General features: G+C 39.4%; 1 protein-coding gene and 1 long non-coding RNA gene across 2 annotated transcripts in view; one reads left to right on the top strand and one right to left on the bottom strand.

Annotated features, from left to right (window-relative positions):
• The window catches only part of Plscr4 (phospholipid scramblase 4), a 37,606-nt gene extending 21,645 nt beyond the window's left edge, over positions 1–15,961 (bottom strand). Inside the window, 3 exon segments of the mRNA NM_001012000.1 lie at positions 91–201; positions 1,304–1,331; positions 15,635–15,961. Of these exon segments, the coding sequence (NP_001012000.1) occupies positions 91–201; positions 1,304–1,310 (118 nt within the window). The 5' untranslated portion in view covers positions 1,311–1,331; positions 15,635–15,961.
• LOC148004299 (uncharacterized) overlaps positions 1–16,935 on the top strand; it is a 31,387-nt gene extending 14,452 nt beyond the window's left edge. Inside the window, exons 2-3 of the long non-coding RNA XR_015627381.1 lie at positions 12,263–12,308; positions 15,231–16,935. This is a non-coding gene — a long non-coding RNA (uncharacterized LOC148004299). The remainder of the gene's footprint in view (positions 1–12,262; positions 12,309–15,230) is intronic.
• The last annotated feature ends 382 nt before the right edge of the window (positions 16,936–17,317 follow it).

Below are 17,317 nucleotides of genomic sequence, written 5' to 3'. Positions count from 1 at the left end.
TCCGTATTTATTGGTTAAATCAAATGTTTGTTTGAGAAATTGACCTTAACAACTGCTTATGGTATTCCAGAAGAGGTTGATTCACCTTACCTGGTACAAAATGAGAATTGTAGTCAGGAGGAGCATCGGGCACAGCAGTTGTTGCTTTTACCTGATTTTCCGCTTCTTCTGTAGGCTGCTCAGGGGCTGTGGGGACCACACCTTGAGGAAGAGAGGGACATGACCCACACAGTAAGCGATAACATGATTGCAAAATGCAGCCATTTTTGTCTCTTATAATAAGCACAGAAAAATACACTCATAATTCTTATGAAACGCGCCTGTTAATAAATTTCATGAATGTTGGGCTGAATGTAAGTTCTGAAAAGGAAACTAAACATCACACTGTGTTTGTGGCTGCAGCCTAAGCTTTCATTGCTCCTGCTGACCACCTGCTGACTCCCACCTACACAGTTAATCTCCTGCAGGCAAGAGAGGTTCTTTGTCTGAGGAACACTGGAAATATAAAGCTAATTTTTATAGCCTTTTGGAGACATGGTATCTAAATTGAAAACCTTAAATAAATTCTCAGTAGTTACAGCCATAAACACATCAGTCAGACTTGGTTCAGCCTATGTCTGCTGTGACTCAGACTCTTACTGAATTCTTCCTAAAAGCCACTTGGTCCCAGTGTCACAGAGGTGGCTGCAAGGATGGTACAGAAGCCATTGTATTATACTATCTCTTGTTCTCTCGCTGAGATTAAAGGAAATCCTTACTTGACTCACTGTAAGAAAGGGCCTCAGTTTCATAAATAAATGGCTGAATTTTATATCAGAGGAAACAAAAGACCCTAACTGTGAGGCAGAATCATCACCTCTTTTGCCTCTAGGCCAAAGATCACCACATCCTCTCACAGCGCTCCTCTCTGGATTTCTCTCCCAACTTTCTTTTGCTTCACCTGATTTCTGTTAAACACTCAGAAACCTTTCAGGCCTGCATGCAACCGTGAGCTGTTTTTACTCCTTTCCTTTCAGAGCATTAATATGTTCAAGTGAACGTGCATACCCATATATCTAAAGGGTCAAATGGTGTAAATGCTCAAACATGTCAGAATAAAATAGACCGTTTCAAAGAAAACAATCAGTTAAAATTGGGACTGGAGTGAGGGCCAAGCTCTTAGGAGTACTTATTGCTTTTGCAGAGGACCCAGCTGGAGATCTCAGCACCCACACTAGGCTGCTCACAACTGCCTGCAACTCCAGCTTCACACATGGACCTTAAAAATAACAAAATAAATTTTAGAAAATTGATAAAATCTTACCTGACATTTTTGTGGATTCTAATTATTCCTGTAAAAGAAAATATGTTAATATCTTTATGTATATATACAATGTATGTATACGACAACAGAAATAATAGAAAGTTTACGAACTCAAAGGAACTGAACATCTCACTACCAAATGAAAAATGGATCAAGACAAGAATCGAGTCTTGAAAATGAAAAACTCTTTAGAATTGAATGAAAGTGGAAGTGGAAACGCAACATCCCCAAACCTATGGAACAATGAAGGAAGGTCTAAGAAGCATGTTTATAGCACCTAAATTTAAAAAAACCTGGAGAGATTTCATATTAATAACAGTGATACATCTAAATGCTCCAGAAAAAAACCAAGAAGAAATAATACCCCAAAAGACACCTTTAACCCCAGTACTCAGGAGGCAGATACAGGCAGAACTTTGTGAATTTGAGGCCAGCCTGGTCTACACAGCTTGTTATAGAAGGGCTAAGGCTACTGAGAGAAATCTTGTCTTGAAAAACAAAAAGCGTAGCAAGGAATAAACAATCAAATCCAGGGCTGAAATCAACGACACAGAAATAAAGAAAAATACAAAGAATCAATGAAATAAAGAATATTGGGGGAAATCAACAAGATTCACACATCCTAGACAAATTAAAAGATAGAGAGAGGAGAAACAAATTAACAAAATTAGAGATGAAAAGGGGATTACCACAAACACTGACAAAATTCATAGGATCGTAATAACACATTTTAAAACTCTGTATTCCATCACCAAAGTGGAAATGAAATTTCCTGATATACACGACCTACCAAAGCTAAGTCAAGATGAAACAAACAACTTAAACAGATCCACAACCCCTAGCGAAGTAGAAGAAATAAATAAAATTCTGACATCCAAGCCTCAAACCAACCAACCAACAAACCAACCAACCAACGAACCAACCAACGAACCAACAAACAAAAAACCCAAAGCCAGATTGATTCCATGCGGAATTCTACCAGACTCTAAACGAACACAGCGCTCCATAATACAGATACTGAAAGAACACTTCCTAATTGTTTTATGAAGCTTCTACTATCTTGATATTAAAACACAGAAAGTCCTGAAGTTCATATTCCTTATGAACACGGATGTAAAAGTTCTCAATAATATACTTGCAAACAGAATCCAAGACATCAGAAAGATTATCCACCGAGACTAAGTTGGCTTCATCCCCAGATATGTAGTGTGGTTCAGCATAGGCAAATCAATAAATGCAATGCAACATATAAACAGACTAAAATATAAAAATACACATGATCATTAGATGCAAAAAAGACTGCTGACAAAATTCAATGTCCCTTCATGATAAAAGCTCTGAAGATACTATGGATACAGGGGACATTTTTCAGCATAATAAAAGTGATTTATAGCAACCCCATAGCAATATCATCCTAGACAGAGAAAAACAAAGGATTTGCACTAAAATCAGGACAAGACAATGATGCCCACTCTCTTCATACTTTCTCAGTATAGCACCTGACATCTTAGCTAGAGCAATAACAATATAATCCTTCACAAACATGAAAATGCTCTCTTCAACTTCATGTGGAAAACACAAAACAACCAGGATTGTTGAAAAAACAATCCTGGATATCAGAACTGTCAGAGTTCTCACTCTCCCATATTCCAGCTTCTGCTATAGAGTTAGAGTGACAGATCCAGCCTGGGGCTGGTGTGAAAACAGACATACTGATCAATGAATCTAATTCAAGACACAGACATAATTGCACACGCTGAGATTTGGCAGTCTTTTGTACATGCCTAATAGGTGTTGTGATGGCAGATGTAGTAAAATAATACATTCTTCAAGTACTTGAGGTTGGAACTAAATCCTATAACTATGACAGGAACACAGTAGGGCTTTTGATTTAGTATAACCCAAGCCTAGGTGCTACCTTCAGACTGAGCTTTTGCAGTTTTTTTGTTCCCTTCCTTCCCTTCCCTTCCCTTGCATTCCTTTCCCTTACCCTTCCTTTCTCTCTACTTTCTTTGTCTCTTTTTGTTTGTTTCTTTGTTTCATTCCTTTTTTCAGTCTTTGTCTCTTTGTTTCCTCTTTCTTCTTCCTTCCTTCCTTCCTTCCTTCCTTCCTTTCTTTCTTTCTTTCTTTCTTTCTTTCTTTCTTTCTTTCTTTCTTTCTTTCTTTCTTTCTTTCTTTCTGTGAGGAATAGAGAATGTTTCTCTATAGCCTTGGCTGGCCTATTGGCGATGTAGCCTAGCCATCCACCATGCAATATTACACCTTGACCTCACTTCCCTCACAGATCAGGGAATCTATATGTATGTGTTTCCAATTACTAAACATATCTATTCCTGCATTGTGAAAGTAGGGGAATTCCAGGGAGTATGTTTTCACACTCACAGATTGACTTGGAGAAGGGTTTCTGTTATAAACCATGATTGTTTACTTTCCATAAGCCCCTACTCTGATTGGTTGGTTTCTATATTAGACTCTACTCTGAATGGTTGGGTTCCTTAAGCCCATACTTTCTGATTGGTTGGTTTCTATATACTTCTACTGTGATTGGCTGGTCATAGTAATGTTGAGAGGTTTCTAGAATAGTACCTATTTCAGAGCCAGTGTGTAGCAGTTTTTGAATAGTATGATTAATTTCTTTCCTTTACTTTATAGCTATCATAAAATAAAACTCACTTTTAAAAGATCCTTTGAAGAAACGGGGAAGAAAAAGTCCAACTGTCAGTATTATTCTTATAGGGTCCTTTTTCAAGAAGAATTAATTGGGTTTCTCTTCTGTCAAGGAGTTCTGGGTCTATAAGCTGACTGTAAATGGCTGGTTTTAGATGAGACTGACACACCTTAGAGCCCTGAGGGAATACAGAACCTCAATTGGGAAAGCAGCCTCCCCCAGATTGGTTTATGGTGAATCTAAATTGATGCAGGAAAATCCAGATCACTGTCAGTAGTGCTACCCCTCATCAAGAAGAGATGAAGCCAGTAAACAGCACTCCCTCATGGCCTCTACCATGGACTGTGATAGGGAACTATGAGCTGAATCCCCTTTCCCTCACAGCAAAACCCATAAAAGCTCAGATATAAACAAATACTAATGAAATGAAGCAGAGCATGCATTCATATCGCCTCACAGGCTGTAAGTGACAACTCTCCCTACCTCCTTTCAGCCACTAGGGCCTTTTCTCATCAACTTAGATTCTCTTTCTTTTCCTTTAAAGTTTCACAATACAATTCTAGCCAAAATATCTTGGAAGCACAATAATTTCCAGTTGGTACAAGTAAGAATTCTGTCATCTTCATCCTTCCTTAATAGTTAGTACATTGTTTCAGATGTTCTGTCAATCAGCAATGGTGAGGCATCAACACTGGTTTCCGCCTTCATCATTTCTAGAAACTAGTTCTGGAAACTGAGGCACATCTCAGGTTAGTATGCCTGCTGAAGGCTTGGCATTTGGGGACAGATGATTCACGTGGGGGTATGTACAGACGCCTGGACCGTAGGAGAGAGAGACACAGTCAGGACACAAAGCCAGGTGGGGCAAGGACCTGCTTCCTTGTAAGGCAGCTGCCGCTGCTACTTCGAATGACGTCTGGCAGCAACGGAAGCCATATTAAACATCGCACATTCTGACCTACCTATGTTGCTGTTCTTTTCTTATACATAATGCTTGCCAACATATTGTGTAAGAAGAATAATTTCCAGTTGGCAGAGACAAGAGTTCTTAGTCCTAGAATAGTCAGTGAACTGAGGGACATGTTCTTGTCACTCAGCGCAGCTAAGCAGGCTGAGACACGAATACAGAAGATTGCTGTTACGTTTCCCTTGTGCAAATCATGACATGATGTAGCATCCCATGAAACCAGAAGTTCTAACACACACACACACACACACACACACACACACACACACACACACACACACGGAGATTTGAAAGTTCAGTCACAAGACCCAAGCTGGTCAGAAATTCACGGTGAAGCACTGGACTTGTGTTGATCTCTGGGAGGGAGGGAAGGAGGGTCTTTTGTTTGGTTGGCTTTGGGTTTTTCTTTTGTTATTTTGTTTGTTTCTTTATTTATTTGATTGCCAGGTGAGAATCTCTTGGTAGACGCTTTGAAACTAGAATATGCATTTGCCTGTCTTTTAAGCCTGTGTTTTTAAAAAGGACAAAAAAGATGGAGACTTCTTCCTGCTTCTCAGCTGAGGAAAGCCTATACAAAGTACCCAAGTCTCCCGTCTGTTCAGTGAATCAAAAATGCAATTAATTTCTGGGCCACGATATCCTTTTTAAATCTTAATCCTCACTTAAAGACACCTGAGGCAAAAAAGAAGACCAGGCAGCCATCCAATAGTGCAAGCCAGCACTCGGCTGACAGCACACACCCAGCCAGGTCTATGGTGTGACTCTGAGGTGAGCATGAGAACCCAGCTCTTTTTCAGGTTGTCCTGTGTATCAGAGAAAGACTGACTGTGGGACCAACCTCCAAGGACTGCTGTATAAGGTTCTGTGGAGACAATGTGAAGCCCTCACGCAATCCTCAGGTGATCGGCATTACTACGGATTCACCAGTAAATTGTGCATGCATAGCCATACTGTTTAATATGCTCTGGTACTTTGTCGGGTCAGCATGGACCAGCTAAACAACTGCCAGACCAACCAGGGCTCTGGGCAAGTACTTTCCTCTCCCTGAGGGAGGAGTTCTAACAGATAGAATTATAAGTATACAAAGGAGCGTGCTACTTAGTTGCAGCCAAAAAAATGTGACAAATGTTGGATTAACAGAATTTCTTTACCAAGCTGTATGTTTTTCAGAGAAAAAAAAGTTGGCTACATTAAAGATCTCTCTCTCTGTCTCTCTGTCTCTGTCTCTCTGTCTCTGTCTCTGTCTCTCTGTCTCTCTCTCTCTCTCTCTCTCTCTCTCTCTCTCTCTCTCTCTCTCCTTTTAAGAGCGACAAGATTACCCTACAGTATAGGACATTGTACATCATAATGACATTTGTGATAAGGGTCATGTATGATAAATCAAAGAATAGATTGCTGTTTTCATTCAGCTTTCTGCCTTATAAAAGTTAGTAAAAAATAAAATGACAAATAAGAAAATGAAAAGAAAAAAATAAATGACCATTTTTAAAAAGTATTAAGAAGTGGAAAAATATTATCTGGAGAATTTGAAAGTGAGAAAAATGTTAACATTAAAATCAAAATATATCTTGGTTTGGTTTTTGGTCATGAAGTTGAAATAACATGAGAAACATTCAGCATTCTCAGCCCATAAGCAGTCACTGTATTCATTTTTCACAATGAAATTTGCAAAGAAATTACGAATGTATTTATGGCATGTCTATAATAAATTTAGAGGGAGAGGGAGAGGGAGAGAGAGGGAGAGGGTTAGGGAGAGGGAGAGGGAGAGGGAGAGGGAGAGGGAAAGATGGAAGATCTCACTCAGTAGCCTAGGCCAGCCTGGAACTCATAGTATAGCCTAGATTGTTCTTGAACTCACAGAGAATCTTCTGCTTAGGTTTTCCAAGTGCTGGGATTATAGTCCTAAGCCACCATATCAAGCTTATTGTATTTCAACATCAATGTTCTTGAATTAGAGACTCAACTAAGTGTCTTAGTATAGTCCTCGCAGTTGAAGACCTACTGTGGGCATATGAGCGATGCTGTACTTGTATGGGAGTCATATTACATTTGGTGAGCGTATAAAGGTTAAATAAAATGTTGTGATTCTTTTCAAATGTTCACATTTAGCCTCATATGTCACAAGACCCAGAAAAGGTGAGTGTGTTATTGTTTTAATAGTTCTAAGAAAATTTGTAGACCTTGTCTAATAAAGTAAATTCTTCCAGCCCTTAAAGAAAGGGTATCTACTAGGCCTTTAAAAAGAGATTCCTACTAGGTCTTAAAGCATTCATATCTGCTAGGTCTTGCTACTGTCTAAATCATTATTTTCTTTTACCTCCACTGAAAGTAATACTAATTAAACTTTCATTGTTATATGTGTAACTTAGTGCTAGATAACAACAAACCAGTGTGGCTGGTCTTGTCCTGGGCTCTAAACTCTTGGGATGTCTCAGTGACAGAGTTATTCTTGTTATATATGGTAGGCCCTTAGGATGACACATGAGGTTACACAGAGGGGATGACTCAAGATGTGGATTGGTCATGTATAAAAGACACACCACAGGTTCAGGGGGTTGAGTGTTCTTATCTGCCTGACCTCTAGGGAGGTAGGGGACTAGAGACTTAATTCAACCACATAGTTCAGGGTTTGAGCAGTCAGGTCTATGTACAGAAACCCCAATACAAAGAGTTCTCAGTATCAAGTTAACTTCACAGCTTTCCTAGGTAAAGGGATGGATGCTTTGTGTTTAGGACAATAATCCAAGCTTTACACAAAAGCCACATGTGTAGGTGAGAGTCATGCAAGAGGCATGGTGATATGTGGAGGTCAAGACACAATGTTCAAATGTCAGTTTCTTCTTCTACAGTGTGTTTTCTGGGCATTGAACTCAACTCCATAGGTTCAGTAGAAAGCTGCCTAACTCACTAACCCCTCACACATGTGTTTTTATTTGGCTAATCTTGATTTGCATTTCTTATAATAAAGCTGTACTCACTTAGAGAGCCCTGAGTCCTGAGTCCTATGCGTTATTACAGAAAATAATCACACCCGAAGGGGTGGTTGGGCTCATTAGGTTGTCAGAGTGTTAGTCATCTGGAAACCTCACACCTGTGTCAAATGCCTGGCGTGAGGGAATTCTTGTTGCCAACTGTGAGACTGTGGAGTCTCTATTGACTTTGGATAGCTAATTTAATGTTGCGATGACGATTAAAATATGTACTCACATAACTGAAAAGGTTACTAACCACTTTGAGTATAGAAACAAGAACACAGGGCAAGAAGCTTTTAGTTTGTTTCTGGTACTCCTGGCCTCAGAATAGCCTGAAACATTCGGGGAGGCACTTGGTGGCTTCAGGACATGTATGCTTTTTTTAAATTCTGTAAGGAATTCCCAATAATGTTTCCCAGAACCTAACAAAGACCTGGAGATCCAAACAAGAGAGAACAGTGTCCAAGTGTGAGACTGAGTGCTAGGTTGTGTCCACTCAAGAGCTAGCTGAGTGGCAGAGAAAGGAAAGCTGCCACTGAAGTCACACACTCAGAAGCTGGCCAAGAACGGAGGCCTCAAACTAAGTACTGCACTGCCTGACCAAACAGTGAGACAGTCACTTTTCTCCATGGAGTTTACAAAGACTCAGGTTCTCCTAAATAATACTCAAAATGTGTAGGAAACAACACAAAATTATGGCACAAAAAAGACTAGAAAAAGGTCAACTCATAGGAAAAAATATCAGAAGATGTTAATGCTAGGAAGACTGTAATGTTGACTCACCTTACAAATAATTTAGGTATTGAAAAAAAATGCTCTAGGGACAAGGGAGAGCCATAGAGCAAAGCTCCTTCACTGGGCCAAGAACTTAGCACTCAAACATGACCTAAGTTTGATTTCCAGAACTCACATAACATGAAAGAAGGAACTAATTCCTCAAGGTTGTCCTCTGACCTCCACATGTATGCTCTGGACACAGGCACCCACATACATGTGTCATGTATACAAATACTATAAAAAATAAAAATTTAAAAATATCCTGAAGGTCCAAGCAAGGAAATGAAATATATAAAAAGTAGATGTGTTTTCTAACTGAGCAAATATAATAACAGATCTAAACATCACTGGATGATATCAATAGACAAATGGAGACTGTGAAAGAAACTACAAACTTAATAGCAAATCAATGAGAATTATCCAGTTATATATAGAAACTATAGAAAAATGAAAAGATGAATTATAGAAAAACAGAAGAACATAGTCAAGCATGCAACTCAATGATGAATGAATTCTCAACATGGGCGATGTCCTGGGTTTGAGCCCCACCAATATAATTAATTTTGCTTTTGTTCATTTTTAAAAGTCATATTATAATGTACTTACTATAGAAAACACACACACACACACACACACACACACACGTGCGCACACACACACAGAGAATTTAGATCAACTAAATAGCAGAGGGATTCCTAGAAGGATCTACCACTAAAGGTGACTTGGTAAGAAGCAGAAAACCTGAACAGAATTACAGTAAGACAATAACTCGGTACTGCATAATGTCCCACAGGAAGAAACTAAGAACATAGGACTTCTCTGATAAACCACAAACTTTTTTTAAAGAAAAAAGAATGAATGCTCAGCTTTCATAAATGTCCCAGAAATAAGTGATTGTATCCTAATTAACTTTGTTGGGTCAGAATGATCTTGATATAACCGGACTCAGACACTATGAAAACAGAGCTATAAACATTACTTAAGAACTTCACCCCATAAGCTAACAAAATACTACAGACCAAACTCAAGCCAAGTCACTGTACGCACACTGTGACCAATCAGGATTTATCTCAATAACAATATAGGGTTTTACTTACTTGAATGTACTTCCTTTTCCCTTTATCTTAAAATTTTTACTAGCATATTTTTTATAACCAATAATATAATTTCATATAGAAATCAACCAATATAGCAAAATTTCATTTAATCTCAATAGACCCCAGAAAAGCATCAAAGGGATCCAATTTCCTTTTTTTTTTTGTTCTTTTTTTTTCTGGTTAAAAATATGAAGCCAAACACTCGATGACCTAGAAAGAGAGTGGGATTTCCTTAACCTGCCAACACTCCCATGAAGCATTCCATAGCTAGCAAAACAAGAAATAAGAAAGACTGCTTCCTCTAAGACCAAAGCACAAGGGTGTTCAGAGTGTCCTCCTGTTCAAAGTTATCCTGGAGTTTCCTGCTGGGAGAGTTTTGTTAGAAAAAGAAATGAGGCAAGCAGATTAAAAAAATAAAAATGTGGCATTTCTACCTTTCTAACCTGTATAACGGTTTCTCGGAAAGTCACTAAGAACTCTTGAAAACTGAAAAAGCTGTGCAACTTGATCATACAGAAGACCAATAAGCAAGACAAAAAGGGAGGGAGGGGAGGGGGCGGGGCAGGAGAGAACAAGAGGAGAGGGAAGAGAACAACTAAGGAGACCATCCTAATGTACCATTCTCTAAAGCCACTTTCTTGAACCTAAGTAAGTTTTCTCTGTTTTAAGTCCAGAGATTCAGTAATAGTTTTGCTTTAAGTGGCATTTTTATTTTCTGTAAATAAATGCAGACTAGAGGCAAGCAAGTAGCAACTGTAAATTACATGCTACAGTAGCATGCTGGCTGGGACAGCCCCTCACAGTGGAACGTCATAAACTACTAACCAGGGAAATATAGAAACCAATGGTCTTGGTGTTAACATATAATGTTTAGAGTACAATCAATACTATTACAATATAGCTTGTTAAAATATAAAAAGGAGAAAATTTGACAAAAACGACATTATTTCTTCCTTACATTTTCTATAATAGGCATATTATAATCTGAACATTAAAAAAATCAACTGGAAACAAAATGTTGGCAATGTATTTCATCCTAGAGAATCCATAAGGAAAGAGCCCTTGAGATCTGCCAGACATAAATGTTGAGTGCATGCATCTCTGTGCATAGATCTTAAGTCAGTTTCTTGGCATCTGTGATGTGAAGCACTGATTTGTTTTATGGGTTTCTTCTTGCCCAGGGAACTAGTAGTGGAGAGGTTGACTGTAAAGGGTCACTAAAGGACCCTGTTAGCCATATTCCACAGTTCTGCAACCGAAGAGGCGCTGGTGCACAGGCTGGCATTGAGAAAGTATCCAATGCAGACAGGGTAGATGGGGATTTTTTTCATTGTCAAGATAAAGGGGGCAGTAAAAAATGTCGTGCAGATAAGTCATCAGACCTATATGCAAAATGTATGCTTTTAAAACTTCTCTGCATAAACTCCACCCTCCAAGAAACCAGAGAAGCCTCTTTTCAGTGAATGAATGAACCCATTACAAAACCCAAATCAAAATTGGCTGTTGCATTTATAACCTAAAATATTCCTTATATTAGTCACGCCATGAATCCTTCCAAAGGAAGAAACTGTACAGCTATTTCCTTAAGATGGGTTGCATGTGGGACTACATTCCAAAATAAAGGATGGACTAAACCAGAAGCAGAGTGAACAGTAAACCCACAGACAATTAACATTATACCTGTCCAGACTGTTTAAAAAGATGATTTGCTCTTTTTATTTTAGCTATCAAACAGGAATGCTTTTATTACATAGTCTACAAAAATATTCTCGCAACATTCATACAGACCATCACCAAACCTAGTGCACTACCAGGAAAATTGCCAAGTCAGGACTGTGCCATCTTCTCACTAGATAAGCAAAAGGCCTCTGGCTTAAGTTAGATAAGCTTAAAAAGATACACTTACTAAAGAGAATTCCTAAAGAATCCATTGTCTGAAAGTGAATACTTACTCCGGCAGTTAAATAGCTACATAAAAAGAATTCTATCTCTCTCTTCTGTATATGGGACCATTGTATCACAGCTATATACACTTCTGTGTACTTTTTGTGTATGTAGTACTGTGTGTGTGTATGTGTGTGTGTGTGTGTGTGTGTGTGTGTGTGTGTGTGTGTATGTCTGTGTATGTTTTAGTACAGAGTGGTGCCTTCCATAGCTTAGTCTTATTAAAATGTCTATTACCATTTAGTAGAACTATTCTCATTTAGTAATTGACTATATTCAATGGACCGGCTTTGTTGTTTAACAGTGAAATTTTGAATTATTTCATAATTTACGATATTGCCAACAATTTGGAAACACTTATGTAGATAACTCTGCATATCAACATTTTAAATTCCAGCAGTGAAGCCAGGAGGTACAATATTTGTGCATTTTAAACATTGTTAAGTAGCTATCTAAAGAATTTAAATCAGTTCACACACTGGACAAAAAGTGAACACTAAGTGGGTTCTCACAGTGTTGGTTATTGTCTTGCAGGAAAAGAAAATGTGGCTTGATTTCTCAAATGTCCTGTTATGAGAGGGTGAGTAGCTGTCATTTCATCTGGAAGTCATTTGCATCTCCACTGCTGGAAATGTCCCATTTGTCATCTGCTCATTTTCTGTTTATTAGGTTTCTTTTCTTTGTCATTTATGTGAAGGGCATTAAAATTTTATGTTAAGATTTTTCCCAGTTTTTGCATTTCTTACTCAATGGTTTAATTTTTGCTTTTCTCAATATATGTTTTCCTTCTTGAAGAAGAACATATGTATGTATTTACTCGAGAAGAATATGTATTATTAAAGTGGACTTTAGCACAATAGTGGTGAAGTATAAGAATATGAACTCTATATTTTCTTCTTTTAGCAAAGTTAATGAATATGACAGTACAAACATTTTGTACTTTTGTTTCTATAATAGGCATCATAACCGTTGATATTCATGAAGGGCAAAATGGAGTTTTCCGGGAATATATCTCAAAATGATCTTTAAAAGGGGAAAATGAAAAGATGAAATTCTTCAGGAAAGATAATGTATTTTTTCCTATGGTAACTGATAGCTATTCTATCTGTAAAGGAACTATAGACATAAATACAAACCATGGATTCTCTGTATCTTTACTACACTTCTTACTGGAACATTTTCTGTAGAGAGCGGCGCGGCGAAACAAAGATGGCGCCGACATCCAGCCTTGTCTGGATATAAACGACTTACTGCGCATGTGCAGGCTTGTCCCCTTGCTAGGGCTCCCTCTAGTGGTGAACAGCGGTACTGCACATGTGCGGTTTATGCACCAGGTGTCAGTTGACCGTTAATATGCTAATGAGGTGATTCATTCTCCGCCAATCCCTGGAGGACAAGTAGTGGGGTGATCCAAGCCCCACCAATCCCTGAGAGATAATTAGCATACTGTTGTCTATATAAGCCGAGCAATTTTGCTGCTCGGGGTCCCTGTTCAAGAGAGCTGTAACACTAAGAAGAGCTGTAACACAGTAAAGGCTTGCTCGCAGAAGAATCCTGTTGCCGCGCGTCGTTCTTGCTGGCGGGACATTAGGCGCGCGACAATTTTCTTCATAAACATGTACACAGAAATATGTAGGAATACATAAACACCAAACGTCACAATGATTCGCTCTGTATTCCAGCTGTCTCAAAGGCTGCAGCATACATGCATGCTGTGACTGTGTGTAGATGCTGCTGTGTGCCTGTAGTTCTGGTGTGTATTTTAATTAGCACATTGCTATGCTTCCATGTTAGAACATTCAAGCCTTCCCAAAGCTTGGGAGAATGTACCTTCTATCTCCTGCTGCCTCCAATTAAACAACTAAATGCTAATACCATTTCCAAACAGTTTCAAAGCTCGCTTCATTACAGAGAACGCTACCATGAACATCTTTAAGGCAGACTTTCGACGGAGGTTTTTTATTTCCTCCTGGATTGTTACAGGACAAATTACAAAAGACAAATAATGAATGCAACTATTCACAGCTATCTCTTGATGATACATTTTGCCAACTACATTTATACTGGACGCTTACACGCATACATTTCTCTCGCTGTGTCAGAACAGCAAAAATGATTGGATATTCAAAATCAGGTCTCGTAAAAGTTAGATTGTATTTTAATTGAATAACCTTTCTTTTTTGAGCATCCTTGTGTCCAGGAATCTTGCTTACCATTTTCTTGAGTGATACTGATAAACCACAGTACAAGCTGTGGTTAAATTACTTTTCTTTTTTCTAACAACAGTGTTCCTTGTTCATATCTGACTTTAATGCACTTATGCTCATGGACATGTTAATGGGCCCAAGTTTTGCATGATGCTTCCCATTTGTCATGTACACAATCCTTTGCATTTCATATAACTGGATTCAAATTAGCCATCCTGACTAGATTTTATATTAACTAGAATAACAATTTTATTATTAGTTTACCCAAATGAATGCCAAGTGGTCCAAGCATGATTAATTTAAATGTTATCCACCAGAGTCCTTCCACTGACTTAAAATGATTACTTACTAAATACCCACTTTTATTTTATCCTTAAACCTCTCTCTTCAGTTTTATTGTAATGTCTGGTAGCATTCTACTGTCTGTTCATTCTTTAGAATATCCCTTTTTATATAAAAAAACCTGCCATGTATTTTTTAAAATTGTAGTGTGGCTAGCCTTTCAAATAGCTAGCTAAACAGCCAGCTTAAAACTATGTATCAGTTAGGATTCTGTTTAATTATGTATTATTTTAGGGACATGATATTTTCATCTGAGAAAATATATTTTATTGGACTCTCCTGTGTAGCATAATTTTAATTCCTGGAGTTTCATATTCATATTTTTATTCACAATCCATAGTTTAAATGGATTTTCCATTTTTTGGTTATTTTATAATAAAGTTTTGTTATTTTATACTAAAGTGTGTTTTCACTGTACTTTCCAGTTTGCCTGTACTTGAGCTTCAAAAGACTTACAAAGTGTGATGGCACTGGAACACTTACTAACTTTGTTATTGTCCCTACAAGTGGATCAGCTGCTTCCTGTTGGCATTTACAGTATGTACTTAAATTATGCATAATGTGACATCTTTGTGTCCTCTGTTCTGGTGATGTCACTGGCACATGCAATGTGACAGTGTGGCTAATTTAATGGTAACATAATAATGCCTTGCTTCCTTATTTCCCATAACAAGGAGCTGGAAGGTGGAGGCTGTGTGTGTTTACTTCTGCAGTAGCATCTGTATCCAACACGTATCTTGGACATCAACCTTATTGCATAATGTCTTCATAATGTACTTCCACTACTCTTGCTGGCTCTACTTAAAATACTCTATGCAAAATAAAACCCCAAACATACTGCGGTTCCTAAGAGTATATACTTAGACACAATAAGAGATATAAAATTCTAAGTCCTAAAAGGCTAATAGTGTACTTTGTAGAATAACGGAAAGAAAACTGGTTCTATCTTTTAGCCCCTGCTCACAAAAACTTGCAAATTTTTAAGACATCTAAACCTGCCCAAGGCCTGAGGAGAGACCCACAGAGCTATAAGGAGGGGACCAACTGCTACTGGTGCTAGAGGGAAACAAGTGGAGAGGATCGCCGGGAAGGGCCTGCACCCTCGAGAGTGGATGTTACCAGAGCCAAATGACTCCCTCATAGAACCTTCACCAGGCACCCCATTGCCCTATCAAGACCCGGGGGCAACCAAGCGGACCCCAACACACGAAATCCCGCCCCGCTCCACAAAGTGAAAGTTGTGCAGCAACCACCTGTGGCTGAGCCGCAGCCTGGGGTTCTGCCCCGCCTCTTCCGATGCCTCGGTTCCCGCGCCCTCCAGCCCACATCCCCCATATGTCCCGGGGTTCCCGCTCACCGCCGGCCCCGCTCTAAGCTCGCAGCTACAGGCGATTGCTGGCTGCGCTCGGTTGTCCTGCCCAGGGGAAGGCGGGAGGCGCTGGGAAGCTGGGGCGATCCACTCCGGGCAGCGGGGCGAGCCTTCCCGGGAGGGCTTCCTGAAGGGTGGGGCGCTGGCGTCCTGAACCCCAGCCAAGCGCAGGGTAAACAAGTTGTGGGCGCCAGAGGAGCCCGCGGGGCTGAGCTCCGAACCGCTCCTCTGCTGGAGGCAGAAAGCAGCTACTCTCTGGGCTCCCAGCTTCACTACCCAGCTCTCATTCCCAGCCCTGGACAAGCCAGTTTGTTCTGGGGGGGAAGAGGGGACTGGTAATGGAGTGCGGATTGGGCCCACAGGAGGCCTGCTCACGATTGATTTTCTGACTCTAAAAAGAAGAGGTTGGTTACTTGGTTAATTGCTGCTCTTTGGAGCAAACTAAAGTGGTTCATTCCTGCACAGGAAGCTGAAGGAAGTGGACAAACCAAAATGTCCTTTGACCTCACTCAGAACCAGGACTGGACAGGGCCTGGCCTGATGAAGTTGATGAGAATTTGGCCTTGCAGGCTGCGCTCTGGGAGGAGTTTACATGGGGGCAGGCACTTGGGAGTGGAGTTCTGGAATTTTCCATTTTCCTTCTCACATGATTTTTCAGAATAGATTGAACAATTAATAATGTTCTGGTTGCTAATAACTGCCAAGAATTCTTCTTAAATGTAGCAATACAGTACTTTATTGAAAGCATGAAACAAAGAGGCTGACATCAAAGTCTTAACAAAATGTACTGTTTTGAATTTGTTAGAGGGACCAAGAAATTGAGCTTGTGAATATGAATATGAATATTGGCCACATCTGAGATACCCAAAACATTCAAGATCAAAACGTGTCTGTGAAGCATTACTTGGAAGACAAATCAAATATATGAGAGCAGCCACAGAGACTCCCAGAAGCTGTGAGCTACAGCAGAACCCAAGGACTTTTGCATTTCCACAGCAAATAACACTCCAGCCTGGACTCCCGGGGATTTGGGGGGGATGGGGTGATGCACTGCTTTCTCTGTGAATCTCTACTGCCTACTAGTCCATGCCTCTGTATCTCTGTCTCTTTGTAAGTAATTTTGGGGTGTGTGTGTGGGGGGGGGGGCTGTTTTGTGTTTACAACAGTCTTAATGTCTGTATTGGAACAGTTCAGTAAAAGTAAAGTTTCCTCAGGTTCCATTTCCTTAATCCTGTGTTTTTAACTGTAATGGTCACAAACTCACAAATGGTAAACTATACAAAATATGATGCTCGAGTCAGTAGTCACTTGTGTCTTGCCAAAACTTGGAGAAAAAAAAATAAGGTAGCATTTATAATGTCTCATGTGTATGATTTCTTGAACTTGACCGGTTTTATTTGTTTGGTTGGTTGGTTGCTTGCTTGCTTATATCTGTATTTTTCAGTTCTCTGAGTGTGTTTTTCTTTTCTGGCACAACCCTTAAGATGATTCCACAGCCTTTCTAAGATCTTAACACTTTATTCTGTATACTTTGTTGGCTTTTAAAATGTATACTTGCTCTACATAGTAATGGATTACGTTGTGACAACTTCTTACATATATGTCAATATACGTTGCTGCTCTTCATGCTACTTCCCACTCCCCTCTCCCATTCTTCTTCCCCATTCTCCA

The sequence above is a fragment of the Rattus norvegicus genome, chromosome 8 (genome assembly GCF_021556685.1).
Source record: "Rattus norvegicus strain SHRSP/BbbUtx chromosome 8, alternate assembly SHRSP_T2T, whole genome shotgun sequence".
Taxonomy (NCBI): domain Eukaryota; kingdom Metazoa; phylum Chordata; class Mammalia; order Rodentia; family Muridae; genus Rattus; species Rattus norvegicus.
Note: the sequence above shows the minus strand (reverse complement) of the source record. Positions and strands in the feature narration are given on the sequence as shown.